The sequence below is a fragment of the Ursus americanus genome, chromosome 7, assembly GCF_024610735.1.
Source record: "Ursus americanus isolate L20-20 chromosome 7, mUrsAme1.1.p, whole genome shotgun sequence".
Classification (NCBI taxonomy): domain Eukaryota; kingdom Metazoa; phylum Chordata; class Mammalia; order Carnivora; family Ursidae; genus Ursus; species Ursus americanus.
Genome location: NC_142133.1, coordinates 49,830,455 through 49,847,582, shown reverse-complemented (window position 1 = coordinate 49,847,582; position 17,128 = coordinate 49,830,455). Strand labels below are relative to the sequence as shown.

General features: G+C 52.3%; 1 protein-coding gene across 3 annotated transcripts; it reads left to right on the top strand.

Moving 5' to 3' along the window:
- The first annotated feature begins 2,138 nt into the window (after positions 1-2,138).
- On the top strand, positions 2,139-15,415 carry IL1RN (interleukin 1 receptor antagonist). Of its 3 annotated transcripts, none has more exons than XM_045808913.2 (5): positions 2,139-2,343; positions 10,285-10,336; positions 11,706-11,794; positions 12,898-13,010; positions 14,130-15,415. In XM_045808913.2, the coding sequence occupies exons 1-5, from the start codon at positions 2,139-2,141 to the stop codon at positions 14,340-14,342; spliced, it is 672 nt and encodes a 223-aa protein (XP_045664869.2). In that variant the 3' UTR covers positions 14,343-15,415. The 3 variants fall into 3 exon arrangements, with proteins under 3 accessions (XP_045664869.2, XP_045664871.1, XP_045664870.1); XM_045808915.2 differs by lacking the exon at positions 2,139-2,343 and adding an exon at positions 10,073-10,142; XM_045808914.2 differs by lacking the exon at positions 2,139-2,343 and having other exon boundaries at positions 10,150-10,336.
- The last annotated feature ends 1,713 nt before the right edge of the window (positions 15,416-17,128 follow it).

Here is a 17,128-nt window from a genome sequence, read left to right as displayed (position 1 = left end):
TCAGAAGCAGCCCCCCTCCACCGCCAAGGGTGCCCAGCCACCAGGAATTCTCAAGGGCCCAAATGCCAGCTCTTCCCACAAATGTAGTCTTCCCCATCTCTGGGACGTTTTTGGCTCCAGGCTTCTCAGGTACTCTGAGTGTTCCAGGCCAGGTCCCTTAGATCTTTGTGGCTTTGGAAGAGAGGTGGCAAGCCTGCAGAGGAGGCTTCTGGAGTGGGCCAGGCTAGGGGGTTGGAGATGCCCACAAATGGTCCCTCCATCCTGGATGCGCCCTGTGTCAGGTCTGGCCGGGGAATGCCAGCCTTGGGCACCGATCAACATGCCATCCCTGGCCTTGGCTGGCAGCCTCGTTTACCATATCCTTACTGCCCAAAGACTGGCCAGGCCCTTAGCTCCCCAGGGAGAAACCAGACCTGTGTTCCACAGGAATACTAGCTAATGCTTAGATAATGTTTCCTGTGTTCTAAGCCCCTTATGCTTGTTAGCTCAGTCCTCACAACTACCCCACAAGCTGGGTAGCAGTCTTGCCCTCCTTTTCCAAGATCACACAGATGTAGTGTGTGAGGCCAGGACCTGAAACCCTGGGTGCCAGAACCTGCCTCACAGAATGGTCCTCTGGATGTAATAATAGACATGCAGACCGCGATGACAAGATGGCATGTGCAGGCAGGTTCCCTGGCTGCCCCAATGCCCAACTTTCCAGGTTTACAAAATTTAGTTCCTGATTTGTTAGCAAATGGGCATTTCTCTACAAAAGCTGCTTCAGAAATTCCCAGCCCAAACTCAGAGGCCTTGGCATTCTAACCGATGAGCCAAGGCTGCAGAGAACAGGAAGTGAAGGCCTTGTGGGAAGTCCCTGCGGTCAGGAGTACCCAGGAAAGGGCACCCTGCCCGTCTCTGGCTCTCTGCACCTCCCAGCCGACTTCAGGCCCTGTGCTGAGTGGAGGGACCCTGGGAACCAGCCCGGGCCCCAGGGACAGGGTTAGGGGAAAGTGAAGCATTCCAATAGACCCCTTTTAAGACCCCATCTGCAAGTAAGCATGGTCTTTCCTTCTCCAACAGAAGAGACAGGCTTGAAGGTGGCCAGGAGTCTGGCCTGCTCCTTCACTCTCCCTTTCCCCTGTGCCTTAAGGCCTTGTCTAGAGCAAAGCCCTGTTTCAATGCATAAAACTCGTAAGGCATTTTACAGTCTGCATGCCATTTCTTCCTCCAGCCCGCCCCTACTCTAAGGGACACTTCCAGGGTCATGCAGCTGGTTAGTTGCAGGCCTGGGGACAAGATCTGGGGCTTCTAGCTTGCCAAGGGAGCCCCTGCCACTACTCTTCATGCATCCACCCAGATTGTCTTAAGGATTCCTGAGTTGTCTGCTCCCTGATGGCAGGATCCAGGGGCATGAAGCTAGAGAGCAAGTTCGGAACGGCAAAGAGGAGAAAGTTTAGAACATAGGGTCTTGGAGAGAAGGTGGAGAGAGAGTGGCCGGCCTTGGGGACAGTGTCATGCCAACAGCTGGGGTGGGGAGCCTGAGAGTAACTGGAAGAAGGGATGGCTACCCTGCTGCTCCATAAGCCATGTCCCAACTGTATGAACGTCCACATGGTCCCCAAATAAACCAAGAAGATCCCCACCCAAGGGCCTTTGTCCTTGGCGTTCCCTCCCCCGGGACACTCTTCTACTTCTTTGGCATCGCTCAGGTCTCAGCTCACTAGTCACCTTCTCAGACCAGCCTTCCCTGCCACTTTACATAAAACATGCACCCGCCCCTAGGTCCCTCAAAAACAGATCATGCTTTTGATTTCCCCTGTAGCACATGCTGTCATAAGAGGTTAGTTTATTTGTTTACTAGTTTCTTGTCTGCCTTCCTCCATTAGATTATCAGGGACCTTATCTGGCTTTCCCCCAATGCCTGGAAGAGTGCCTGGCACACAGGATTAAGTCAACCCATATTGTCTAGTTGAATAAGTGCATGCGTGAACTGGCGGCAGTCGGGTTGAGCATAAAGTGGGGTAGGCACAAAGGTTCAGCCTTACTAAGCCAGCTCAGTTCCTTATGCGAGACCTCTGGCTTTACAGAGATAAGAACCAGTTTGGCTTCTGTTAGCCTGAGTCACCCTTTTGGAAGCTGGGCCTAGCCAGCCCTGCATGGGTGTGTGGAAGGCAGGCTCTGGCCCTTCCTCTTCCTCTCCGCAGGTGATCAGGAGGGAAGGAGCAGCTCCACCCTGGGAGGTGCTGGTGGCACAGGTACTGCCCGGCGCTTCTCCTTTTTGTGCAGCAGCTTCGTCTGGAGCCAGAGGCTGGAAGGCCTTAGAAGACTGCAGATTCTCCCAGGCCCTTCCCATGGCTTCGGGTAAGCTCCTTTCACTCCTACTTTTCCATCTGAACAATGGGGAGGAAAATAGCTACCATTAGTGCTTACCGAATGCTCTCAGACTCTGAAGAGTAAGCTTCCAGAGAAATATCAAGGGCAGGTAGCTCCAGGCCTGTCTGGGAGACCTGGCCAAGGGCGAGGCAGCAGCAGGCCATGTAGACGCACTGGGGCCGGGCCTGCAGGTAACAGAGGAAGCACGCCTGCTGTGAGAAAATTCCTGGAGCTCTTAGAGTTTATTGGTCAATTTCCGCTGGTAAGAGAGACGTGGAAATTGGGGACATATTTCTGTCAAATGAGAGAAAGAACCATGCCAGCTCAGTGAGAAATATTGACAGAATTAGGCACCAGGTCCCGAGATCTGAAGGGTCATATGAAAGCATAGGGACCGGGAATCTGTGGCTACTACTGATTCATCCTAGCAGATGGCTGTCTCATGAGGATGCAGGCCCAGGTGGCCAGAACTTCTCATTTTTCAGGAACTGTCAGATATTCTGATTGCCTTATGTAGTCTTTTCATTAAATAAAACAACAAAGTGAGCAAAGAGAATATTCAACCTGTGGGCAACTGGTTTGCAGTCTCTGGTTAAAATCTGTGTGGGGCAGAGAAAAAAATCTTAAAACTGGGGGTCTGAAGACCTAATTTCTAATTCAATGCTTGACCTCGAATGGGTGAACTATTTCTCCTTTCGGGGTCTCACTCTTCTCAGTGTCAAGAGGAGGCTGGCCAACTCTCAGGGTCTCACGGGCACGGTAAGAGCCAATTCTTCCATAAGCTTACGGACAGGCGCTCTGCTGAGCAATTAACATGGCTTGTCTCTTCTGATCCTCACAACAGCCCTACGAGGAAGCACTGTTATTGTTCACTGTTTCAGAAGTGGGAACTTGGATACAAAGAGGTTAAGTAATTTGCCCAAGACCAGACAGCCACTCTGAGGGGAGGAGCCGGGCTCCACTGCAGACAGTCTGTTCTAAACCACCGTATTGTGCTCTAGGGGTGCGGAGACTGCGTGAGGTCATGGAGGAAGAAGTACTCTGTAAACCACAAGAGTTTTTCCAAGGGCAGCAAATCCTCCCCTTCCCCCAGTAGGTGAGGCAGTCTCCGGTGGGATGTGTTAAAATGTCAGCCCATGGTCTTACGCATCTTTCAAATGTGTAAAGAGGATGCCACTCCCAGAACCAGGCAGTGATGGAATATGAGGGAACCTTGATACTTAAAAACGGTCCACTCCAAAATATTTTAAACTGGTACATCATAGGTGCTGAGTAAGTTTGAGTTCAGGAGATGAGGGCCTGCAAGCCCAGTGAAGACACCATGTCTTCTGGGAGGCCAGGAGCAGGGCTCAGAGAAGGGAGACCATGGAAACCATGGGGTTTGCCTCAAGAGCTGGCAGCTCAAAGACAGAGGAACAAGGACGAAGTTGGGCGTGTACCTTACCTCGCTGGCCCTCTGCCTCCTCTCTAATGCCACTGACCTCGCAGCTGATGTGTGTGAAGAAGGTGAGGCAGGAGGAAGAGGACGTGAAGGTGCAGACAGTGATAATGAAACAGAACCTCCTTTTTACAGCCTAAGTTTGAAACCAGTGTTAAATTACTAGAGGTTGACATATCTTGATTTACATAGTTGGAGGAAATGTGAATGGTTAAATTAAAAATTAACTGATCAGAAGGGGAGTGATTAACCAATACTGCATCTGCTGTGGTCTCTTTTCCTGAGTGGAAGGCTCAGGCTTTTGGTTCTTGTGTGCTCTATCTATCTATCTATCTATCTATCTATCTATCTATCGATCTAATAAAATGGACCCCATCTCTGCTGGGCAAGACACAGTGATGGACAGCTAATGGTGCCTGCAATTTGCAGTACTAACCACCAGATGGTATGAGCACCTTTTAAGGATTTGTATTATAGGGTGACCAATCATCACCCACCAATCTGTTTTCCAGAGACCGAGAGGTTTCCCAGGATGCAGGACTTTCAGTACTAATACTTGGAAAGTCCTGGAAAAACCAGGGCAAATGGCCACCTTAGTCCAAAACCAGGTAAAGAGCTTTCTCATTAACCTCTGTAAGGTTTTAGAATCATCCTTTCCTTACTACCAACAAACAAACAAACTCCTAAAGTTCCCAAGCAATTGTGGAATAAATTGTTGCTTCATAAGACATGAGTTCAAATCAAAAGGAGCTCTGCAAGAACAAATATAATTCTTGCTTCTGTTCACTGTGCAATGAAGCAGAGAGGAAAGAAGTCAGCTGCCTTTCTGGAAGGACTGCCGTGTGGGAAGGAATACAAGAACAGGGTTCAAATCCTGCCTCAGCCATGGTCTGGGGCAAGTGATTTAATCTTTGAGCCTCGATTTCTTATTCTTCGAGGTGAGTATGAGTATATGCCCATCTTGAAAGTGGGTATAAATATACCCACCTTGCACAGCTCTTAGGAGGACTAAGTGAGATGCACGTGAAAGAGTAGAACACATAGCCTGAAGCCCAGCAGGTAAGGAACACAGCTGTCCCCCCATCCTGGTTCTTGCCCCTCTCCCTCTCTGTCCGCCGGTGCAGAAGCCAGCTGCCCTATAAAGCTAGTCACCAGAGCCAAGGAGGCAAGAGCAGACATGTGCCTCTAGAAGGACAAGATAACCAGATAAATAATGGCTTTCAATTCAGATCCATATCAAACTCAGAAATTGCTGGAGCAAAACCCATCTTGGTAGACTTTGAAACTTATGAAAGTTTCCAAATGGTAAGTGTACCATTTAGACCAAGGAGGAGGACGTGCTTCTCGTGAAGCAGTGATATGAAGTTGACTTTATAGACAATCTCCTGACCACCGTACACGGAGTGCACTCAGGTCACCCCGGTGGGAGAACCTCTGTCTCCAAACCTGGCCTGCTGCTGTGGGGAGCTTCTCATTAGCTGCTGGACTTGGTTAAAATTGGCGTGGTTACCTGGCAGCCTGGGGCGCTGGAAGCTGACAAAGAGAAGACGTGAGATGGTATTCGCCCTTCCTCCTCCTGTTTGTCCTGATATATTTACCCACCTCTTGGAAAGAGTAACCAGAGACTTTGTACCATTATCTTTGTAAAAAATTCCAAAGTTTGGGCAACAGCACTGCCTGTATTGTGTGCTGCGCGCTGTGACGCTCACGTATGCAAGAGCTGGCTGAAGAATGTCAACACGAGATCGAGCCCTTACAACCTAAGTGCACACCCGGCCTCCCGAAGCCGGCTGCTTAAGTTCTTACGAATGGTGTTCACATGACATGAATGTAGGCCAGCAGGCCCAGCTGAAAGCGTTTGCACCAACATTCACTGAAGTGTCCTGATACCCTGGATTTGTCGGAGGGATTGCTTTCTGTAAGGGGGACAGGACCTGTGGGGTGAGCCCCTGAGCTGAGATGGGGAGAGACCGGCGTTGGGAAATAGGATGCTCTCTCTCGAGCAAGACGAGAATGACCAAGAGCCGCCCAATCTCCCCGCCTCTACGGGGTGCTAGAGCCAGCAGGATCTGCTGGCGAGCGTCTCTTCCCAGCTCTGCATTCAGTGTTGTCCTGCTGGTGGCTTGAGAGCGTCCACGGTGGGAGGGAGTATTTACACCGGAGAAGCCGGCAGATGCTACTTATGAGAACTCTTTTGGAGATCCAGCTGGAGTCGACATTTAGCAGCACGCACGGCCCTGCCCTCAGGCTCAGTGACCCCAAACCACACACCAAGTCTAATCTGTCTGTCCACTGGCCCCAGGATGATCTTAATAAAACGCACCTGACTGTCATGTCACCCTCTGACTCCATGTTCTTTAAGATAAATTCCCTGCTCCTTGGTGCGGCATTAAAGGCCCTTCCTCCTCTGATTCCTGCCCAACTTTTCGATCACTTCTGCCCCTACCCCCAAATGCTGTTCCAACTCCACCATCCTGAATAATAGGACTAAAAAATAGACATCGGGTTCCACATCTGGCCTAGGACCAAACTTCCTGCTGTGATAACCAGCAAAGCCAGCAAAACATATTTCTGAACAATCATACAGCGGCAAAGACTGACCAAGGCTTTGAAGACTGCAGAGGCCCAGACAGGTGGAGGTCAGCCTTGGGGGGCTTTTGCCCCGGGAAGCATTTGCTGGTTTCAAAAGCCCCAGCTGAGTTTTGGACAGACTTATGGGGTTGGACTGGGGGTGGGAGAGGGTAAAATTCGTATTTTATCTCCCACTGAGGAGAAGGGGCCCTGATAAACACTCCAGGTCTGGGCTGGAACCCTGAAGGATGAGGACTGAACAGAAGTGGAGTAGCCTGTGTAGTTATTGATGCCCTGTTGGGATCATCAAGGCTGCTGGGGACAAGGTCACCCGGAGCTGCAGCGCCCCCAGCCTCACTGCCCAGCAGAAGCAAAAGGGGATCATCTCTAAATAAATACAATATTGTCCAGAGCCTCAAATGACCTCCACAGTTTTTGATATACTACCAGGCCCAGCAGCTGAAAGAAAGTAGCCAGGCATACGCAAGACAACCTGTGCGCCAGACAAAAGCGGATGGCAGAGGGACGCCCAGCGGGGATTCGGATAATGAAGTGAGCAGGGGCAGCCTTTACAAGAACCCTGAATACCGTGTGCAAGGATTTAAAAGACAAGACTGAAACTTTTGGCAGAAACCGTACCAAAAAAAGGAAGCAGATGGAAATCCTAGAACCGAAAGATGCAATGAGCTGAAATTGAGAAATAGCATTTATTGAACACTTCCTATGTGGATGGCGCTCTAGGGGCACCGATGGGGGCCCCGGGCTTGGTCTCAGCAGAGCCTGTGGAGTATCACTCCAGGGACAAGGTTGTCCTGGTTCCCTTTGAGGCCTTAGTCATTTCTGCTGTCACCAGGGCAGGGCTCAGCATGTAGAAGGCACCAGATACAGCTGTAATGCCTGCAGCTCCCAGGGAAAGTGCAAGGAGCTGACCGGGAAGGCAGGGTCCTTAAACTGAATTCGGGAACTGGAGCGAGGGGCTGAGCGCCCGGAACCGAGAATAAGTTTAGTCAGAGATTTCCTGTGGGCAGAAATCATAGGGACACCTACTATTTTTGATAAGACGGAACCAAGAGTGGAATTGTGGCCAAAAGCGTGAGGGGAGGGGAGGAGCCTCTGGGCCCCTGCTCATTTCCTCCCCCAGCACAGAGGCCCAAGGGCCTCCCCCTCGGTAATCCAGCCCGGCCTGCAGGGCAGGGTTGATGGGGTTAGGGGCCTTGTGACTGACCTCTCGCACTTTACGTGGGGCAAAGAAGCAGACGCTATAGCGTTCTATTGTGTATTTCCTATGTGCCAGGGTCAGGGTCAAGTACACCGTGTGCAACACCTCAGTCCTCACAGAACCTGTGACAGGGCCTCAATTTTTAGCCCCGTATAGTGGATAATGCAACTGAGGCCAAGAGAACCGGGCCTGGGTGGCCCAGCTCCTAAGTGACAAGGGAGAGTTCAGCCCCAGGTCAGCCCGACTTCTCAGCCCAGCCCTAGGGACTCCCTCCTCTCTATCTGGAAAGGCCTGCCAGACCACTTCTCGAGCACAGACCCGGCAAAGGTGGAGAACCTTTCTCCTGGAGAGATCTGTCTCTAGGAGAAATCTGTCTCTCTGAATTTGGGCTGGGGACAGGGGAGCATTTATTCTGGAGCCACAGTGTGGGTGGGACCTTGACTTGGAACGCTGTCTGAGGGCAGGCAGGACGATGGAGCCCCTCGGCCTCCCCTGGGCAAGTCATTCCTCCTCTCCAGTCTCCAAGGACGTTTTGCAAGGACTGCTGAGGTAACACGGAGGAGGGCTTCAGAAGCGGCATTGAAAGACAAGTAGGAGAGAACTTACCACAGCGGGGGCTAGCTGCCTTCCATCTCAGCAGGGTGGTGACCAGTTTAGGCCCCTGATGATTCATAGGTGTTCCAGAAATTATAACCCCCAATTCAGCAAATGCTGAGAGTGGCCAATAATCAAGCAGGTTCTTACACATCACGTTCTCCAACCAGCCCTCCCCAAAACAAACAGATCTCCCCATTGGCCCTCAAAGGTAGATGTTCTTTCTTGCATGTGTTTCAAAGGTGAATGTCTCCCTCACGGACCCTCACCTTGTGAGAACAGAGGGGACACGTACATGTCACTTTGTCCTTCAAAGTAATCACCCAGGGAAGTGATACAATTTTTGCAGAAATGTTCCATTTGCTCTGAAAGAAGAGCTCTTTAAAGATTTGAGAAATTCGTTTGTAACCTTCATTAAAAATTTTTTTAATTGAGGTGTAATTGACATATAACATTATATTAAAATTTTTAAATTGAGGTATAATTGACAAACATTAAATTATATTTAATTGAGGTATAATTGACATATAACATTAGGGGTATACAACATAGAAATTCACCCACCGCCTGTTTTTATATACAGTTATAAAAGCATCTTTTTTCTTGTGATGAGAACTTTTGCGATCTACTCTCGTAGCAACTTTCAAATATGCAGTGTAGCCTTCCTCTTTGAAGGATTTTACCTTCATTGGACATGGACGCTGATTTTTTGGTTGCAAATAAAGTCAGACTCATCAAGATCAACTGTTCTAACAGGAAGACCACTGGCTGGGAGTCTGAACACCTGGATTCCTAGGCATACCTCTGCCGTTGATGAGCTGTGTGGCCTTGGGCAGGTCCCTTTCCCTCTCTGGGTCTTTCTGAGTGTTCTTCAAAACAATGATAGGGTGGGACAGGACAACTGCTGAGCTCCCATCCAGTTCTCCAGTGCCGCATTAGCATTGCACACTCTGATCATGTGAAGCCCTGTCCATACTTTCCCTATCCATAAATGGGAGTATGCATAACTTTTTCCTAACTTCTAGAATGCAGTATGGAAAGAAGTTAATGCTTATGAGTGCTCACTGCAGGCTAGAATTTCTCCTTCCTTCCCTCTCTCCCTTTCTTCCTTCCTTCCTCCTTCCTCCCTCTTTTCACCCGTGAAGAAGACATGATCAGTCCCACTCTGGGCTCTGAGGCAGAGAGGCAGAGGCCCAGAGAAGCGAAATGACATGTTCCAGGTCACACGGGTAGCAAATGGCAAGTGGCAGAGGTGAAATTTGGATCCATTTCTGTCCAAGGGCTGAGTTGGCCTCATTTTCCCAAGACCATAACTTTTAAAGACGTGGATGGCAGGAAGAGAGCTGGCTTGAAAACACCTCTCAGGAAATTGACTCTATGGCAGGGGTCAGCGGACTTCCAGCCAAATGCAGTCACCACCTATTTTTGTAAATAAAGTTGTATTGGAACATAACCGGCTTGTCATTTACAGATCACCTATTACTGTTTAAGCTACAATAGCTGAGTTGAGAAATCATGACAGAGACAAACCCTAAAATATTGACTATCTGGTTCTTTACTGAATGTTTGCTAGTCCCTGGTCCAGAGTCCAGCACGGCTGTCCATCCTTCAAAGAACACAAAGTGACATGAGACTGTCCCATGTGCTGAAGGGCCCTACCACTTGGCTTGTTAGGAAGGAGGATTTTTCTACTTAAATCTATTTTTAAAAAAGTCAACAAACAGTCTCAGGATACCTGTCAGGCAGATGAGGGACTTCAGTTTTCATCGTGCTCTTCCCAGGAACTCAGTGAAGGGGAAATAGAAATCTTAATTTTGGGGAAATTACACAGGGGAAAAGGGGAGGGAATCAGTTACAACACCCCATTGCGACACTCAGCACGGTTGAAAGTGACAACAACAAGGGTTTCTCATTTTGGAAATGTGAGGGCATTTCCGTTTCTCAGAGTAGCACAGGGCGGCTTGGGTGAGTGACTATTTTCTTTATAAGCGGCCACTCTGGGCCCGAAATGGCAGTGTCGTGTTGCCTCGCTGCGGCCGCAGAATGGAAGCCTGCAGGTGTCCCCTCAGTTACCTGATCTCTTTCCTCCTTTTCCTGTTCCATTCAGAGACAGCCTGCCATCCCTTGAGGAAGAGACCTTGCAGGATGCAAGTCTTCAGGTAAGGCCGCCCCTGAGGAGGTGGGGGGAACGGACAGGTAAGTGGAGCCCCTGCAGCCGTCGGGGGCCGCTGGCCTCTGCAGCTCCTGCGACTGACTTTGGGCTGGAAAGGGACATCCGTTATTCAGGAAAGGGGAGCCACATCCGTGGTCTTCAGGGCTTGTGTTTCAGAATACGTCAGATGCACAAAACTCGGCCAGAGGCCTGGGTCCTTCTCCCGGAGACTCTGGCCACTGAGTGAGTGACAGGCAGGTGCCGAGGAGCCAGGCTGAGCCTCTCTGCCGGGCAAGGAAGCAGGAGGGCCGCTGTGGGCAGCGCACAGCCCAGAGGTCTAGACTGCTGGCCGGCATTTCAGGTCCATGTGGAGGACCCCGCTCCTTTGCGGCCTTGGTTTTCCCATCTGTGACATGGTGTTAAGGATACCCCCCTGCCGGCCTTACTGGGTTGTTGTGAAGATCAAACAGTACCTGAACACTACCGTGATTTTTTAAAAAATTGAGCCAGGAGTCTCACCAAACCGAGGTTCCCCGACTTGAGGCTGCAGTTCAGGATTCTGTGTGTGTGCGTGAGTGTGCGTGAGTGTGTGTGTGTGCATGCGTGTGTGTGTGTGTGTGCGCATCCTGGGCAAGTCGTTCCCCTTTCCAGACACGGTAACTGCTCTATGAGCTTTGCCTCTGCCTCCTCCTACTGGCTGGGAGACCCAGGAGATGTACCTGGATGTCTCTAGTAGGAGACTCATCCAGGAACTCAGAAGAATCTCGAAAGCTCAAATGCTCAACATGTGCAAAGACCTTTCATCCAACCGTCCCTCACCGAGCTCATGAGCTCCCCAAAGTCACCTGATGACATGGACGTTGGTAGCCACACTTCACTTCTGAGGAGACAGGCACAGGTCCAAGGTCACATGGGTGGGCTGCAGGGTATGGAGGGTCCACGTCTGGCTGGGGCTCTGCAAGCCCTGCTCTCAGCCCTTCACCAAGAGCTCCATAGCCACAAGTGGCTGGTGGCTACCCTATTGGATAGAGCAGATAGAGAACATTCCAGCATCCGGAAAGTTCTATTGGATGAGCTACTCTAGAGCATGTTTTGCTGAAGTAGAAGGTGTCTGTTTTGGGAACCTGAGAATGAGGAGTGAGGTGAGGAGAGGGGTAGAATGTGGATGCACTGCTTTCCAGCTGTGGGAGCTGGGCCTGCCTCTTAGTCGGTGTTGACCTCCGTCTCTCCTCCATGCCAGGGCTGGGCTAAAAGGCCAAACCCTGGTAGAAAGTTGAATGCAGATCCAGTGAACTCTGGGGGACACAGGAAGTGGGGGAGCAGAGGGCTGGGCACACAGAAGCGGTTCACCGCAGCTCGGGCCTTTCGCATTTCAGAATCTGGGATATTAACCAGAAAACCTTCTACCTGAGGAATAACCAACTCGTTGCTGGATACTTGCAAGGATCAAATACTAAATTGGAAGGTGAGTGGTTGCCAGGAAAGTGGGTGTTGTGCGGGTACTGGGTCACTTTGCCCGGGGGCCTCCAGCTTGCCCCTGGAAACCTTAGGTTCAAAGTCCTAATTCCCGCTGGGTCTTTGTGGCTGAGTTGGAAGCTAGGGGAGGCCTGGCCATACTTGAGGGCAGTCTCAAGAGGGTAGGAGGGTTAGAGCCTAGATCTGGATTCCCCACCTGCTGGCACCGTGTCCCAGGGCCACCACTGGCAGGGATGGGGCACAGAAGGGAAGATGCCCCCTTTCCCTCCTGTGACTATGGAGCCTTCCGTATTCCTCTGTTCAAAGCCTAACTACCACCCAAAACGAGTACGCCCTATCTAAGGCTGGGTTACATCCCTATTCACGGATACCACATCCAGCCATGTTCTGGTCCTTGCTCTAAACAAGCTGCCTGACCTTGGGCAGGCTTCCCCCACTCCATCCCTCAGTTTTTCCTGTAGTAAAATGAGGCTGGTGTGACGGCACGATGGGAGAGTTTTTCAGCACGAGCCTCCTGGGATGTTTTCACTCCCTGTTGGCTGACTTGGTACTATGGGATGACAGGATCTGCATCTTCCCACCCCGTCCCGGCCCCTTGTTCTTGGCCCCCGCCTCGCCCTGAAAGAGCGCGAGACCGGCCTTTCCTGTCCTTCTGTCATTTCTCCTAATGAACATGCTGAAGGGCAGAAAGGCCGAGATTTTCACTGCCTCGTGAGGGCTCAGAGACTACCAAGGGTAAGAGGCAGGTTCAAAGTCACCCAGGTGCCTGTAGACCAGGCCCTGGGGCCCCCTATGGACTATTTCCCTGCCCATGGGCTGCACCCCTGGGGACCTAGAGTGCAGGTATCCTGGGGAGAAGGAAGGATAGGAACCATGTGGAGCAGAATCTAGGTGACGCGGTCCTTGAGGGGTAACTCAATAGACTGGTGTGATGTTCTGTTTGAATGCAGACCAGGAAGATGGGACCTCACTGTCCTTCTGACCTTTGGGTTTTAGTTGGTGGGGAGGGTGGGGACACAGAAAATCTCTGGGAGAGTCCGGGCTGTCTCTTCCTCTCTGCATAACCTGACCCTGCCTTCTGCTCTTCCCCAGAGAAGTTAGACGTGGTGCCCATCGAGCCTCATGCCGTGTTCCTGGGAATCCATGGGGGGAAGCTGTGCCTGTCCTGTGTCAAGTCTGGCGATGAGACCAGGCTCCAGCTGGAGGTAAGGACCCATCTCAGATAACAACCACCCCAAACCCAGTGGCTGGAACAACCACAGTTGGTTCTTTCTCGGGACTGCGGGGGTTGATGGGGCAGGCGCAGCTGGGCAGCTGTGCTCCGCTCGGCCTCGCTCACGTCCCTCCTGCAGCGGCATCAGCGGGGAGCTCTGCTGGCTCGGGGGCGGCCTCGGTGGCTTCTCACCCCCTAGGCTCTTGCTCCACGTGCTCTCTCAGAGCTCCGTGGGCAGCGTGGGCCTCCTGACAGACGGGTTATTCCACAAAGACAAGCCTCCTTGTGCAAACGCGTATCAAACCCCCACTTACGTCGTATGGCTCACGTCCCATTGGCTGAAGTCAGTCGTGTGGCTAAGTCTAGCCTCGAGAAGGGAGGGGGCCAGGAAGGATGGTTCCTTTGGCGGATTCATTTTCTGTGTGCCACTCTCTTGCCCGAGGGCCCCCAACCCACTTAGACTCGCCCTCTTCCAGGGAAGCCAAGCTTCGGGGCCTTTCTCTTCTACTCCTTATGCAATCAAACCCACGAGTTGGCATCCTATCCAGGGCCCTGTACTCCTTAATCCCCTCAGTATGAACAGGCTGCCAGCCCTGGGAAAAGATGGCTTTGTCTCACGATCTTAACTCAATGTGAGTTGCTGTAACCGGGGTTCCGGCACTTGCCCCCACCAGTGGACGGGGCATTCTTTCAGAGGGTGACTACTCTGTGTGGAGTGGGGATGACCAGGACGTTGTGTGTACCACGTCAAATGCCCTGCAGTCGTCTCTGCCCACCTTCTCCACTGCGCCCTCCTGCCAGAGGCTCAGGCCCTGACAGAGCGCCAGCTCCGCGTGCATTGGCCTCTGCTGATGATGCCACGTGGTACCAAACTCACTGGCCCATGGCTAGAGTGGCCAGATTTCCCAAAGTCAAGGTGTGGCCGTGGGACAGCCTCTCTGTGTCACTGCTGCTAGAAGACCCAGGCACAGGGCCTGCCGCAATGGTCTCCGGTCGGTGCTGCTCCCGCCCTTGCTCTGAGCCAGCCAGCGGCCAAGTCCTGGTGGGGAGAGGGAGGCAGCATGGGACCTTTGGGCTCCCCGGCCCTCACTGCTCATGTCTTGGCTTCCAGGCTGTTAACATCACTGACCTGAGTAGGAACAAGGATCAGGACAAGCGCTTCACCTTCATCCTCTCGGACAGCGGCCCCACCACCCGCTTCGAGTCGGCTGCCTGCCCCGGCTGGTTCCTCTGCACAGCACTCGAGGCCGACCGGCCTGTCAGCCTCACCAACACGCCCGAAGAGGACAGGATGGTCACCAAGTTCTACTTCCAGAAGGACTAGTAGTGTGTCCATGCCGCACTTCCCCACGCCCAGCACATCGATGACTCCAGAGACGCCTCTCCACCCTGCCCGGGGCCTCCTGGCTGTCATGGGGGCTCAGAGGAGCAGCCTTGGTGGGGCGGACCCTCGGAAGGATGGACGAGAGCCCCCGCGACAGGACTCTGTCGCCAGCCTCCTCAGCTAAGCAACCTCGATGCCGCGCCCACCATGGGCTTTCTAACGTGCAGCTCCGGCCACAGCACTGCTCCAGGCCTCCAGCGCTGCCTGCACCTCCCAGCCGAAAGCCAGGCGGCTCAGCCAGCCTGGCCCTCTGCCCTCCTCCGCCTGACTCCTCGTCCTCCTCCCTCGGCCCACGTGCACATCCCGGCTCCCTCACACCCCTCGCTGGCCTCCCAAACCTTGTTTCGCAAACTGATGCTGTTCTGTGGGGAAAACTTGTAGAGTCTGTGCCACAGTGGAAGATAAGGATTTCATTGCTCTTTTAAGCCAACTTCATCCAGTGTGAAGGAGAGCCCTTTATTTAGAGACTGTGTCCTTTCTGGAAAGGGGGTGGGGAAGGGTGAAAGTAGCTCTCCCTTTTGATTTCCCTGTCTTATTTTTGTAATGCCCTAACCTGCAAAAATGAGAAGTTAGTGTGTTATATTTTTTTCTTTCTGTAATGTTCCTAAAGTCTGGACCCTACTGCTCAGGCCCAGCACCATCTCCACTCCAGACCTCGTACAGCCGCCTGCCGAGTTTTTCTTCCCCCAGCCCACCCATCAAAGCTCCCAGCTCCCAGGGCGCAGCACAACTGTGGCTCCCTTGGAGTTCTTCCTGGGTCTCCTGGGAGGGAGGAATGGCTCTTGGGCCATCTTAGCACTTCGGACACTCTGAGACTTGCTTGAAAGATGGTTGTGCCTCTGTCTGTCTCCCGCCCCAGACTGTGAGCTCCTGAGAGCAGGGAGCATGACCTGGGTGTGTTTCGGGCCCAGCCCTCAGATGTGCTCAGTGAACGTGTGTTGTACGTGTTGAGTAGAAAGTTTCCTACTCCCTGTGACTGAAGCTCTGTTTTATAATAAAATCTTGAAAACTCATCCACTTTGCTGGCTATGTCTCTGGCCTCACCAGGCTTGGCGCATGGAGAGCTTGGGAAATGGGGAGGCCAACGGGCCTTTCTCACTCCAGGGCCTGGGCCTGGCTGCCTCTCCTCTGAGAGCCTTTTCCTCCTTGGGCCTCACTCTTTCTGGATACATGAGAGCAGATCTCCCTGTCAGGAAGGTGTGTAGCACCACTGTCTACAATAGCCCTGATAGAAAACAATCTAAACACCCATCACAGAGGAACGAACACAGACGTCGTGTACGTTCACACGACGCAATACCCGACAGCAAAGAAAGTGGATGCACTGCAGGCGGCTGTGCTCCACAAAGCAGATGTATCGTCCCCACATGTCACGGTGCAAGAAACACAAAAGCAGGCCCGGAGTGTGATGCCACGTGCATAAAGCTAAAAGAGGCGGAACTGAGCCGTTGCGAGCAAGGATGTGTAGACAGGTGGTGCAAACAGAGAGAGAAGCAGGGATGGGCTGTGTCTGAAAGCGGGGCTGCTGGGTGACTCCTGGGAGACAGAGGGTCAGGCGGGGGCACCCGGAAGCTTTTAGGATCCAGGCGACACTCTGTTTCTTGGCATGGCTGTGGTTAGGCAGTTTTCTGTGTGTCTATTTCACAATTTCGAAGTCTAAAAAAATGAAAAGCCTTGCCCCTCGGGGGTGTGAGAAAAAGGGGGCACTGGGAGATGATGAGATCACCAGGCAGAATACTGAATTTGGCCCCAGAGAGTGGGAGTGCAAGACCATCTGCAGACATGGCTCGGCTACCAGGCAGGTGAGCAGGCAGTGGGGTCCCTCCTCCTGCCCGGCTTCTGCTGACTTCTGGACTTGGTCTCTGGAGCCTCTGAGTCGGGCCCGGCTGGATGGCCTCCCTCCTTGGGGCCCGCTGCTCACTTGTTCCCAGGGAGAGTTGACTTAGATGGAGTTTGCAGACAGCGCTCCCGGCACTTGTCCCCAAGGCCCAGGAAACAGAGCTCCACAAAGCTAGGCTGCAAGGCTGGGCTGCGGGTCTTGAACCCGATTCCGGCCGAGCCCTCTGCTCCTCTCCACTTCACGCACTGGGCTGCGCACACCACCTTGCTGGAAGAGAAGATTTCATCGCTAAAAACTAACTTCAACAGGTTAAAAGGCAACCGAGGCGAGGAAATCTTAGGATCTCTAGCTCTCCGCTCCGCAGAGGAGACCACCCTGAGGCCAGCTTCCTCTTCCTCGTGTGGAAGATGGAAGTCGCCACACCTGCTCCCCGGTGATGACCTGGGGACAAAATGAGCCAGTGTGGGCTCAGTGCTATGTGTCAGAGAACGGTGCATGGGGCTGATAGATTTTTAGTCCTGGTAAAGGAAGAAGTCCAGAGCAGAAAACCCTTCAAGCCTTAATTTTAACAGTAGCAACAACACGGTGGGGCTCTACAGCCCTCCTGCCCTCCTCTGACAGAAGGGGAAACCCGAGACTCAGACCCTTCATGCGATTAGATCAAGCAGCTGGTTGTAGGTAAGTAATAGGAATGGGAGCGGGACAGTCATGCACATGAGTTCTAGAATGTTCTGGATCTCCCGTTTGCAACATGCACTCAAAGACAAGTGAGTTAATGTCTTGGGGGCTCTGTTTCCTCATCTCTAAATGCAGATAATGGCCAACGCGCAGGGCTGACTGACTTAAGCTTTACAATATTACTGTGGTAGTAGTATTACTATTATTT

Excerpts from the sequence above, each read along its gene's own strand:
- IL1RN (XM_045808913.2), top strand. The coding sequence starts at position 2,139 with ATGGGTGTGTGGAAGGCAGGCTCTGGCCCTTCCTCTTCCTCTCCGCAG. Across the intron at positions 2,344-10,284 it reads GGCCCTTCCCATGGCTTCGG|AGACAGCCTGCCATCCCTTG; the intron begins GTAAGCTCCTTT and ends TGTTCCATTCAG. Across the intron at positions 13,011-14,129 it reads AGACCAGGCTCCAGCTGGAG|GCTGTTAACATCACTGACCT; the intron begins GTAAGGACCCAT and ends CTTGGCTTCCAG.